Here is a 13,175-nt window from a genome sequence, read left to right on the forward strand (position 1 = left end):
AGAAAAAAGGGGGTTTGTATCTTCTTCCCTGGCATGACACTCCTCAGTGTGCAAATGCATAAATAGAAATGCGTTTGGAGAAGAGTCAACCCATACATACATCACCCTTTTTTATTCTTTCCATCCGAAAATCTGCTTAACCTTGATTAAAAAATAAATAAAAAGCAGCGGCTCTCTTTTCTTTTTGCCGGTGTCTGTGGTCTGTGAGAGAGAGAAAGAGAAGAAAGCGTTTAGCACGTGCACCGAGGCAAGCCTCACCATATTATCACGACAGCGACGCTTTCCTTCTTCGCGACAGCGGTGTGTGTTTGTGATGTGGCGGCGAGTGTGCGATAGGGGACGAGCTTCCTCTCTCTCCTTCTCTCCCCCCCCCCCCACCGCCAATGTTTACTCAGAGTTCTCGCAGGACGCGATTCAAAGCTTGGGCATCTCCCTCTTTTTCTTCCCCTTAAACGTTTCTGGAGTCTTTGTTGCAAGGGGAATGGGGAGAGCGGAAGAATGATGAGGACGGCGGGTACCTCTACAACCCCACCAAAAAAAATCCTATGTGAATTTGTTTTTTTAAAGGGCGTTGAGCTTAAATGAGGGGGGGGGGTGAAGGGGTTGGAAATCAGAACTCTTTTCCCTCCTCCCCGCTCCCGTTTCCTTCCCCCCTCCCCACGAATAAACATCTCCTCGCAAGTGTAAAAAGCCGAGCTTCCTGACTAAAGTGACCAAGCCGATGGATTATTAAGTAGTAAGCCTGTATTGTAAGGAGACTGGCAGGCACGCGCTTTCCATCAGCACCGTCTCCCCATCCAAAGGCAAAATGAAGGAGAAAGCAATGATTAAAACCGCTAAAATGCAAGGCAACATGATGGTAAGTGACGACGACTCCCGCCGCCGCCTGCGCCTCAGTAACTCCGGGGCGTCTTTTCTCGGCGTTTGTTTGATACTATATATATATATGCAATGCCTCTTCTTAGGGGAAGCGTGATCTGGGCAGTCCACAGGATCTCCCCCACGCTTTTTGCATTTGGAGCCCACCTCCTTAAATACTAGATGGGTCTGCCTAAGGTGGATTCCCCCCCCCCCCCAAACCGGATGGCGATGATCTTTGTCTGTGTAGATGCTTCTATTGTGGGCTTGGAAACCCATTCTCTCTATATATTTATATCAAGATTGATGGAATATATAAATATTCCATCTAGCTATCGTAACGGGGAATATGGGAGAAGCAGAGTGCGCGGAGGTTGAACTTGAACCTCAGGATTTGAAAGATCTTGCTTCTTCCTCGCCCCCACCTGCTTACTCCTCCTCCCAGTCCATTGTTTCCAGTTTGATAAGCGCTCTGGCTGTTCCTGTTTTTTCCCCCCTCTCTCTCTCACTCGGACCTGGCGGAAGGTACAAAGCGAAGGGTTCAGTGCCTGGTCTCAGGTGGCAGCGCCGAACGCTTCCCCGGGGATTACAAGATGTCTGGAGGTGTTGAATTTTGGGGGAATTGAAACCAAGATCAGCAGCAGCGCCTCGTTGACAACTTTGACAACTTGAGCACCGGAGTGTGTGTGTGTGGGGGGGGTCTTCCTCCCCACCTCCCGTTTTCTGCCTTTATTTTAAGCAACAATTCTCCCTTCCTTCCTTCCTTCCCAATCCCCCTCCCTCCCATCTATTTATTCTTGGTCGGGTACTTTTTTTTAGCAATAAAATTTGCTGAGTTCTCCTGGGGAAGCTCCGGATGCCATCTTGGCGCTGATGGAAACGCGTTTGTTTTGCCCTCCTTCCATCGAGGGAGGGTTTGGTTTGTTTAGTGGTTCGTTGCGGGTGGTGGTGGGGGGTGTGCTTTATGGGCTGTACTGGCTGTGGGTATGCTGATGGGATTTTTGTGAGAGTGTGTGCCCTTGTGGCTGTCTGGCTTGTTTGGTGGCACGTGATGTCTTCATAGGTGACATGTTTCTTCTTTTAACTTAATAAAAAATAACTATTGAGGCTTTTATGTAAACGCTTAAAAATTACCTGTTAGTAGCTGCTTTTTTCGGCAAACTATCTTGCACGCTCATTACTTAGGAAATGGCTAATGCTTAAGTGAAAGGTGTGCGTGCGTGCTTGGAGGTCGGCCTCTGTCTCTTCTGAGGTACTTAAATACAGCAATTCAAGTACTTTGCGTCCTTTCACTGAAGCCCCTGTTGGTGACTCACGATCCTCTCCTTTTTGTTGTTGAAAGGAAATGCTCTTTCTAGCACAATCGTGCTCCCTGCCTACCCCCTTTCTTTCAACAGGAAGGTGCAGTACTATGTGACCTGTGAATCCAACGAAGGGGACTGAACAGGAAGTTATGGAATCAGTTTTCAAAATGGAACATTGCATTAAACATGACTGTTGCCATCTCTATTGTCTTGAAACAGAGGCTTAGGGTTTCTCCCACCTACCCTCTCCCTCTCTAAAGGTCACTATAGCTTCTTTTGACTTGGCTGTGACTAAAAGAACAGCTAGCCTGCTTGACATGCTTTCCAGCTGATTATGCTGCAGCCTTAGCCTGATTTGCATGTACAGTGTTGCAGTATTAATAAAGAGAAACTTATTGCTCATTATGTTTTAATGATCTCTTTAAAGGGAAGGAATAGGTTTCCCTGCTCCTGCTAAAGAAACTGATCTGTATTATTTCTGGCAGGGGTTTCCTCTTTCCCTGTTAGTTGCCATAAGTTCTGCTAGGTGCTAGAGTGGAACAGATCAACACACTTAATTCTAGGTCACATAGTGAATGAACTAGGAACATAGCTGTAGAGCAAGAGGTAAGCACTACCGGATCAATTTCTTTCATTGAAATCAGTGCTAAAACTGGCTGCGATCCACAGACTCCATTAATTCCACAGTTGTCTGTTCTGAAGTCTTGTGGGGCTGTACTGAGTGCGTGCAGATGTCTCGACTTTAGTGGAGATCTGTTCAGCCAAAATTGTTGAGTCACAGGTCTGGAGTACTGACACTTAGCTTTAAATATTACCCCTGATTTGTCTGTTACGCTTTGTCTTCGTTAGTAAGTATTGTATTGGTTGTAAGGGGAGCTGGTGTTTGGCCATTGCAACCTGTAATCTGGTTTGCAGCAACACGTGTCATCTGTCCTAATGCATTTGAGCACTACTAATGGACAGTTGGAAAACATAAGACATAATAGCTCTGCTCAATGATGTTTTCAAGGTACTGTGCTGCTGGTTTAATTTTGAAAGGGCATTTTGCCATGGAATCTATTCTTTGTTAATGTTGACATTTCCAAAGTGGCTAGACTAGGAGGAGAGAGCCTTTCTTTCCAGCCTAAGGGCCACATTGAATGCTGGGCAACCTTCAAGGGGACACATGCCGGTGGCACTAAACCCCAAAGTTGGCAGAACAATAGATGTGTCTCTTACTTTGTACAGTAGCCTACATTTCAGCCAAGGCAAAGCTATACACTTCTATGTTCCCTACACACACACACAAGCACGCACAAGCAATCTCCGCATCCAGGGAAGCAGCGGATTTTCAAGGCCACGTTCCAGTTAGGGAAAGGCACTTGAGGAGGGTGAGACAGAGCCAGTAAGGAGACCTGGCCAGAGGTGAGTCCTGGGGAGAGACATCAAATTTGGTCTGCAGGCCAAAGGTATCCAACACATTGTGTTTCCGTTCTACTCCATTCTGAACTTTTCTCATTCCTGTTGCCCACTTAACAAAACTTTTTTCTTCCTTTTTTAAAACAACAACAACACACTCACCAATTATTGTGCCCTTTCAGGATTTTTCCTATAGACATATGTCATAGTACATTTATCTTGAAAACAGTTGATAGACCAAATCTCTACTGTAATTTTGCCTATCAGCAATGCTCCAGTCACTCTGTGTAATGTTTGGTGGCAGGTGATGAACTGCTCTTCTCAGGGGTGGGGGAGGGGTCCCTCCAAATTCTAAAGTGTGTGTCCGTCTTTCGTTCATAAACACACTGCTACCTGCTTGGTTGTGGAAAGTAATCAAACAGCTTTCGGGCGGTATTCCTATGAGCAATTTGATTGTAAGTTTCCTGACAACTTGCTGAGTATTTATTGATCTCTCTCTCTCTCTCTCATTGAAAGGTTCTTGTTAAATTGAACTATTTCATTCATGTGTGAAAGACAACCTGTGAAAACTCTGTAACGCAGCCTGTTGTCTTGTTATGAAAACCCTGTAACTATATTTCAGTGCCCCTACACCTTTTTGATGTCTTAAGTTTTTTTAATTAAACCAGCTTTTGTAAAAACTAGACCTTGTGACACACAGATAAAAGTTGCATTTATTTTTGGTGTCCCCCCCCCCCCCCACACACATATTGTGCAGCCTGGAAAAGCTTCTATTTTTACTCTATCGCATTCCTCATTCATCAAACTAGCAGAGGGAATATCATGAAGGAGGCAAAGCTCCCAGGCACTCTGAGTATGTCAGTTCATTATTTCAGTTGAATGCTTTGGTAAGTGGCATAGGTTTCCTTCCATATAATCACTTATTTTTTAAAATAAATTTGCATATGCTTCAAATGGAGAACATAAATAGCTCCATAATTGCTGTGTTGTGGTAGAGACTATTCTATTCCATAGCTCAGGTTGCAACCTGATACACCACATGCCTGGGACTAAGTCTAATTGAACTCAGTCTAGTTTACTCCTGAGTGGACATGGACTCTTCTCTCTCTGTGTGTTTATAGGATTGAACTGCCATTGGTGCTACCTGGGACTAAGGCTGTGTACACGCTCCTGTTTATTCTGCATTCAGTGCACTCCCACGACTGGTTTGTGAAACTGTGTACACAATCCACACATTTCCTGCAGTTCCTTGAGAAATACTGTGTTTTGATATGTTCCCCCTTCTGCCAAAACACTTTCTATTCAATTTGAAAATGTAACCATATGTATGATGTCTGTGCCCATTCACCGCCCACTGGTGTAGACAGACAGACAGACAGACGGGCAACTTGGAAATAATAAAACCATAGAATGGTATGGTTGGAAGGGACCCCAAGGGCCATCTAATCCAACCCGCTTCAATTCAGGAATCACAGCTAAAGAATCACTGACCAGATGGCCATTCAACTTCTGTTTTAAAAACGTCCCAAGAAGGACGTACATCCAAGTGTCCTCATGTGTGCAATGACACGCAAATTTGTTTTGAGTACGTAGCCCAACTGTTGGGTGGGAGAATTATGTGCATAAAAAACTCGCCTTAAAAGAAGGAGAAATGCAGAAGCTTCACTCCACCCTACAGCAAGAGATCCCAGACATGCCAAAGTGATTTGAGTAGTGAAATTTAAGAAGTGTTTGATTGCTCTCGAGTAAGCATATGTGTTTCCTTTAATCGGTTGTGCTAGGCAACAGTGGCCACTGTCACTGTTTTCATTTTTACTCTTTTTTATATAAATTTTTATTAGTTTTTTTAACATACCATTTTCAACAGTAGTTAAACATATTTTTTTTACATCTTATTCAATATTTTGACTTCCATAAGTCCAGTCTAAAAATTTTCCAATCTAATCTCTTAGTATGCATTTTTTATTTTCCCTGTTACATTTAAAGCTCATAACCAATATCTCTAGTCTTTATCTGCTTTCTAGCACTTCATATATTTCTCCCTGCAAAACTTCTTGCAATCCTACTAGTGTAATTTGTTGATTACAATTGCTCTTCAAATAGTTCGTATACTTCTTCCAATCTTCTGTAAATCTCTGTTCCCCCAGGTTTCGAATCCTTCCTGTCATTTTGTCCAATTCTGCATAGTCCATCATTTTCATCTGCCGTTCTTCTTTCGTCAGAATTTCTTCTTGCTTCCATTTCTGGGCTAACAATACTCTTGCTGGTTTTCATTTTTACTCTTAGTGGGTCTGGCAACTGTGGATTTTGAGAAATGCAGGGAGGCAGATAGAAAGCTGCCACTAGCCACAATGGCTATGCTCTTTCCCCATGTTCAGAGGCAGTAATGCTTCTGAATACTAGTTGCCGAACACCATAGGGGTGGAGAGTGCTCTTGTGCTTGGTGCCTCCTTATGTGTTGCCTACAGGCATCTGGTTGGCTGTTGCGAGAACAGGATGCTGGACTAGATGGGCCATTGGTCTGATCCAGCCAGCTCCTCTTGTCTACTTACGTTCATCTAACCTCAGTTCCTAGATTAGGGGGTGGTTCCTTCCCTATCTCTATAGCTATGCTCATAGTTCAATCCATGGAATTGTTAGCAATGAGGAAGCAAATACTTGTAAAAATAATAATAATAGATGGCCACTGAATACATTTATATAGAGTAGTACTGATTTTTTGTTTTAAATCAGAGTAATCAAGAACAAGAGGAGCTTGTACTTGGATCCTTGATGTTGTGGGAAATTATCGGGGTGTGAGGATTTTGGTTTCCCCCCTGTATATAATGGGGCACAGAACCTATGTCCCTCCTGACGTCGTTGGGCTCCAACTCCCATCAGCCCCAGGCAGCATTGTGAATGGTGAGGGATGATGGGAGTTGTAGTCAAGCAACATATGGTGGGCCAGAGGCTCCCCACCCCTGGCTTATAGTTTTGGGCTGGGGTGTTTTCCATGCCGTCGTCTCTATTGAAGCTCTACTGCCAGAGGTACCCAACATGATGCCCACCAGATGTTGCTGGGCTTCAGCTCTCATGGCCTGAGATGACTACTGGGAGCTGTAGTGCAGCAACATCTGCAGAGCATCTTGTGTTACCTCTTGCCTAAGGTAAGGATGATTTCCCTGAGAGTTAATGTTCAGTTTCCTAACTTCCCTGAGTTGATTTCTTGCTGAATATCACTGTAACATATAACTACTAATCTCGGGAGAACTCGTGAACAATTGCTCACTTACTTCATTTTCATATTCTTTCAATATCATTTAAAACTATTGCCATTGTTCCTCCACTTCAGACGGTCCTTTTGGTATAACTTAAATGCTCCCTGTTCAGCTCTTGCATTTGAGATACTCTTTTTTGTCAACGGGATCATCTTCCTTTAACTTAAATCTGAGTTGTTCAGAATTGACTGTGGGTAAATTTAATTCAGGAAAGCTGTTGGGTTGTAGGGTATAATAATTGCTTCCATCAGGAGTAAACCCATTTCATTCAATAGTTGCTTTACTCACTTGGTGCCCTTACTAGCTGCTTTCACTAGGGGCTTAACTACCTCTCAGGCCACCTTTAGTAGGCAGTTTTTTGTGCTTGGTAACTGGAAGACCTTCATGTTGACAATGGACATCTCCACTTGCATAAATATTCTCTTGCACACATGCACAGAAGGAGGAGCCAGTTACGATTTGCGAGGTGAGATGAGTATTACGATGGTAATAAACCCTATTGGGACTAAATGCTATCCTTTCTGGCATTTTTGCAAATCAATGAGCCACACTTCCAAAAAGGCACAATTGCACTGGAATTTATGCAGTTGTATCCACTTGTAATGAGTTATGAATTTGGCACACAAAGAGGGAATAATTTTACTGACGTGAAACAGACTTAATTGAGGTCAGAATTTAGCCTAATGGCTTGTCTCTCTTTCAGTTAAAGGCATCTCTCCAAACTGTGAGCTGGTAGAATGGCAGTGACTACAGGGAGTGCATTCCTTCCCAGTGCTTTCAAGTAAAAATTTTGGTATAGCTATTCCATCGCTCCTACTTCTGGTAACAAACGGAACGGTACTGGTTCTTTGGTTCCTGAATCTTACTATTTTGGTTAACTGTAAATGGCAAATAGGGACAGCATTCTAGTTCTTGTGAGTTCTTATTTTCTAGGGCTTCTGTCCAACTTACGGTTGCATCTCCTATTGCGGTCGCTAAATAAATATTAAATGGGCAGAAATCCTGTAGAATTTAAGAGAGCTGTGCGCGAATATGATTAGTCTTCTTTTAGCTTAATTTGGGAGCCTTTCCCCCTCCCTCCTTCCTACCTTGCCTTATCTAATGTAAATATTAATTCCTTTTCACGAGGTCCTATCATTTTATTTTTTATATGATGCTCAGGATGCCAGCACTTAAATAAACATTGCATTATGATAAAAGTAATGCAAACTGATCAACTCAAGCCATATCTTAGTGATGGTAGCATAGGAATTCTAACTGTATAATTGGTTGTCTTGGATTAACAGCCCCATGCTAATTTCCACTAGGTTCCAATCTACTTGAATTCAAAACCTACTTGAATTTTCTTTTGTGGGAGGTAATTGTTTTCTTAACATTATTGTATAAAGGGCAACCGGGATACCCAGAACTGATTTACATATTCACTTATAATTCTCATTCTCAGATAAGATGTTATTTTTTGCCATATCCTGAATTTTGTTAAGTCATTATTTCCATTCTTTTGTCTTTGTATGTATGTATGGGTTGTTGTTTGTCTGTTTTGATTCCAGTATCAAGACAACAGCACCAGTGTTGCCCTCTGGGTGCAGTCAACATTTTTTGTAGGCTACTCGGGGATTAATGGCAAAGGCTATGTGACTACATAATGATTGCTTCAGATCTTGATTGTATTGCTGATACTGGGCTCAGATTCCAGCTAGATTACACACTGAATAATGTAGTTGATTCTGCGTTTATGACCTGTGAGAACATATAAATAATCTTTATAATGGCCTATTTTTTTAAGTTCCATTATTCTCCGAAGATTGCATAAAATGTTTGAATTCATTATCTTGTGGCTTTAATGGCTAATGATGATTGAATAGCAGGGGAAATATGGGGCTGGTTTTTCTTTCATTGGCCGTGAAGAAACATTACCCCATCCCATTCAATTTCCTAATCACACGGAATCTTACAACAGAACACCAAAAAATCGATTAGCTGTGCCCTGTTAACTTTAATAGGACTCCACAAATTCCAGAATTAAGACAAGTCATATAGTAAGACAGGGCTTTGTTTCAACTGGAACTCACAGGATCTCCGTTCCAGCACCTCTCATTGTGGGTGCCATTGCCATTATAAGAGAGCAAGAGGGGTGTTTGTGGTGAGTTCCAGCACCTCTTTTTCTAGAAAAATAGCACTGAGTCAGACATGACAGTATGCATTTCTTACACCATTAGAAAACACTAGATACAATCATCGTATGTTGGATATAAACTGAATACAACCATTGCAAAATATTTTTGGGATTATTTGATGACTGAGAGGTTCATTTCTCATATGACACCCCCCCAACATATCTCACTAGTTAAGACTTCTTGGAAATACTTGTACACTGTGACTCTGCTGGCTGTACATTTGCTAGTTGTACACTTGCTTTTTGTAACATCTCTTATTGCTTCCTCTTTGCTCCTTTTGCACTCTGCATCGTGCTTGGCTGTTCCATAGAGTTACATTAGCTAGGTTTGAGCTTAGCATATTGGCCGCTTTCTTTCCACCCAAATAGCTCGTATGAGAACAGTTCCTTGCAATTACACTAATTGTTTCAGCTATGCAAAAGAACACGTGGGCGATAACATCCGAAAACTGCACAAGAGGCCTGTCCACTGTGGTATTTGTGGCATTTTGAGTTGTACATATGTTTGCACAGGCTGTGGAAATGAGGACATCCCCCCCCCCCTTTGACATGATTCCAATATTCAGTTGGGTAATGCATCGGTGCGGAAAATGAAGGGCAGTTGCATTGCACTGTGGTGAGGAACCTAAGGCTCAGGGACTGAATGTGGCCATCCAGGGATCTTTATCCAACCCATGGAATGGTCCTTAAGCCAAACTCTCCTTCCCACACTGGTCTTGCTCTGAACCCTACTTGAGTGTTGTTGTTTACATTTGTTATGTTTGTAATGATGTACCGTATTTTTCGCTCTATAAGACGCACCAGACCACAAGACGCACCTGGTTTTTGGAGGAGGAAAACAATAAAGAAAAAAATTCTGAATCTCAGAAGCCAGAACAGCAAGAGGGATCACTACGGAGTGAAAGCAGCAATCCCTCTTGCTGTTCTGGCTTCTGGGATAGCTGTGCAGCCTGCATGTGCTCCATAAGACGCACACACATTTCCACTTACTTTTTAGGAGGGAAAAAGTGAGTCTTATAGAGCAAAAAATACGGTAATTTTTTATATGTTGTAAGCCGCCTTGAGTATGGTTTTAACTTCGGAAAGGTGGCATACAAATAAAATGAATGATTGATTGATTGATAATTTCTCTTGTTTACTTGGATGTGGAGATGTGTGTGTGTGTGTGTGTGTGTGTGTGTGTGTGTGTAGAAATATCTGTGCAAAGGTAAGAGGCACATCCATTTTTGCCTTTGGTCATGCCCACCACCTGTATGTAGCCCCCAGAATATGCAGAACATACCCCTTGGGTTGTTTACAAAGAACACATCAACCAACCCAGTTTTGCTATAGAGTATGCTTGGCTATTGCCCCTCTCACAATGCCTGTTTTCTGTATTCATGATTTATATTTTTGGAGTATTAGCATCCATCTGTTTCAGAAGACAATGGAGGAGTGTGACTTTTGGGGGTGAAGTCAAACTGTTGGCTGGTTGCAGCACCTGCTGTGGCTGTAGATACTGATATGGGAGAGACATTTTGTTGTTGTTGTTGTTGTTGTTGCAGTTGGGGCAAATGAAGGCGTCTGGTTGTGCTGCTGCAGATGCACCAAGGAGTTTCTTCTCTCTGTGCTCCTCACAGTGGTCATCCCTTAAGATTTCATTTTTGGTGTGCACCTAAGAACAATATGTGGAACACCCTTCAAATCTGGGTGAAATTGGGTGAAGGGTTGATGCCCACATGAAAATGGAAGGGGATTTTTTTTTTTTGAAATGGCACTTCATCATTATTTCTTTACTACATGTTTATTGAATAGGCTTCCTATAAGAGATAAAGCAACCACAACATCCCATGAGTGGGTTTGTACAGCTTTCCCCTCCTCCTCCTCCAGCAATGAAAACCTAATTATGAGAGCGTGAAAAATGCTTTTGCTAATGCCTTCTTATAATATGCTCTGGGGGCTGGAAATTATTTTTGTGAGGATTTGGTAGGTAGAATAAGTATTTGGATGGAAGAACTGTTTCTTTTAATGAACTGTATATACTCATGCTGTTAAAAATAACATTTTGCAGGAAGTTTGGCAAAAATAATTCTTCACAATTCGGAAAAAATAAAATAAAATAAAAACACCAAAGACTAGATCTTGGAAAGTTTGCAAAATATACTAGGGAAAAAAATTCAGTGCAAGACTAAATAGCCACCCACATTTTAGTGAGTAAGAGTCCCTTCCAAGTGGCCAAGATATGCCATCCACACTGCCATTTGTCCCATGATTTTCTTCTGTAGTCCCACTTTCCCCAGGAATAACCAATGATTACTGCTGTATTGGAACAAACATTGATTGGGGTTTTTTTTTTGGCAGATTGATGTTCATTCCAATTCAGCAATAAACAGTGGGTTTTCCTTGGGAAAGTAGAGGGGCAACAACAACAACAACAACAACCCCCAAAACTAAAACACCTATTGGGCCTGTGGCAGCAAATCACATGACAAGCAGAAGAGATCACATGACAAATGAAAGTGTGAATGAGCCCTTGTTTCTTCTTTCAGCCATGTGCATGCACTAGGGCTGGGCGATATCTGGTTTTCAGCATTGCAACATATCACCCACTAAACGTTGCAATATATTGATATATCATGATGTCCGAAATAAGGGTGGAACTATGTAGAGGTGAATTGTGGACTGACTAACCCTTGCTGGTGCCACGTAGTTGTCCTTGTACAACCCAGTTGCTGCATTACAGGAGGGAATCGCTGATGGCAGCCTCTGCATCCTTAGAAGAGTTCAGGCCACCTCGCACCTTAACTGTGAGAGCATTGCTGGGCTGTCGCTCATAGGATCAGACTGCATGAATTTCTAGTTAGCTGAAACTGTAACTTAAGAAGAAAATGCACTATAGACACAATAGTCCAATGCTAATCTGCCCTTCTGTATTTAGAGTTTTCTAAATAGCATCCACTGCTAAATTTGTGGTGTTAAATATTCTGATGGATTGTTTAAGTTTGCATTTATCCTCTTCAAAGCGTTGGTTTTTGCCCCATCTGCCTTGGATAAATGCAACTTCCCTCTGCTGTCTATTACTTGTTTACCTTCCCCCACCGTTATCATGATTTTCACTAAACTTTAATATCTTGCTTGGTTTTTTGTCTGCAAGCCCCACTTTGCAGGGTATCTTATTCACCATAGTTCTAATACACTGTGGCCTTTCTCTCTCTCTCTTTTAAAAAAGAATTTAATAGTACTAATGTTAAGGAGACTGTACTAATATTAATGAGACAGCCTGGTTAAACACTTTTCAGGGAGAGTAATTAGTCTGAGCCAGCATGTCCTTGTAGGCGGGAAGCAGAGATGGTGTGAAGTATATCAAATTAGTTTCAGTGGACATTGTAAGACACTTATCTGGAAGCAAAAGTGATTCATGCTGATGACATGAAGCAGGGGGAGATTTATATAAATGATGCTCTGGACATTCATCAATTCCTATTTAAATGGGAACCGAAACTTGAACCAAAACCCAAAGCTTTAATTCTCCCCCCCCGTCCCGCACAAAGCTGAACTATTGTTTAGAGCACTCTGTTGAACCTGAATCAGAAGAGGACCCTAAAAACAGTTCTTGGGTTACTCGTTTTAAATAAGCATTTATATGAAAAGAGAATGGTGTTAATGGTGTCAACAACCAGAGTGAATCGTGAACATCACACACTAAATTTGGGAGGATGTTGCATATTTTGGCTGAGTTTTTGCACGCCACCCCATTTCCCAAACGGTGCAAGATTCCAGGGGTTCCAGGCATTTACCCAGGGTCCATGATTCCTTTTGTAAATGAGGCACAGAGGAGACCGTGGTGCCTTTGCGATCTATGGTTTATTTACACACATACACAACCTGAACCTGCGATGGAAGGGTTCAGAGCATCAGCATTCCAAAAGGGTCTTGCTTCTCCCCATAGCGACAGCCTTGGATTCAAACAAAAAACCCAACACTGCCCTCAAACGCTGTTCTGACTAGCTCTCCAGCTTGCTGCTTTTCTTCTAGGTCACATCACAACTGAGGGCTCACCCCCGCACTGCCATTTGTCCCACGATTCCTAGTTATGGGTCTGAAAGATTTTAGTTGCTTTCTGGAGGAAAACCCGCTGTTTACTGCAAAATTGGACTGGAAGTCAGTCCACAGAAAAATCCATTGACATTTTGTTCCGATTCA

The 13,175-nt window shown here is 42.3% G+C and overlaps 1 protein-coding gene across 2 annotated transcripts in view; it reads left to right on the top strand.

The window, feature by feature from the left end:
• DPP6 (dipeptidyl peptidase like 6) overlaps positions 1-13,175 on the top strand; it is a 510,968-nt gene that overhangs the window by 53,786 nt on the left and 444,007 nt on the right. Inside the window, exon 1 of one of the 2 annotated variants that reach the window (XM_028749897.2) lies at positions 389-859. The exons of the other annotated variant lie outside the window; for it this stretch is intronic. Coding sequence (XP_028605730.2) covers positions 809-859 — 51 coding nt within the window. The 5' untranslated portion in view covers positions 389-808. Of the gene's footprint in view, positions 1-388; positions 860-13,175 lie in introns of those variants that run through there. 2 annotated transcript variants of the gene reach the window in all.

The sequence above is a fragment of the Podarcis muralis genome, chromosome 12 (genome assembly GCF_964188315.1).
Source record: "Podarcis muralis chromosome 12, rPodMur119.hap1.1, whole genome shotgun sequence".
Lineage (NCBI taxonomy): Eukaryota > Metazoa > Chordata > Lepidosauria > Squamata > Lacertidae > Podarcis > Podarcis muralis.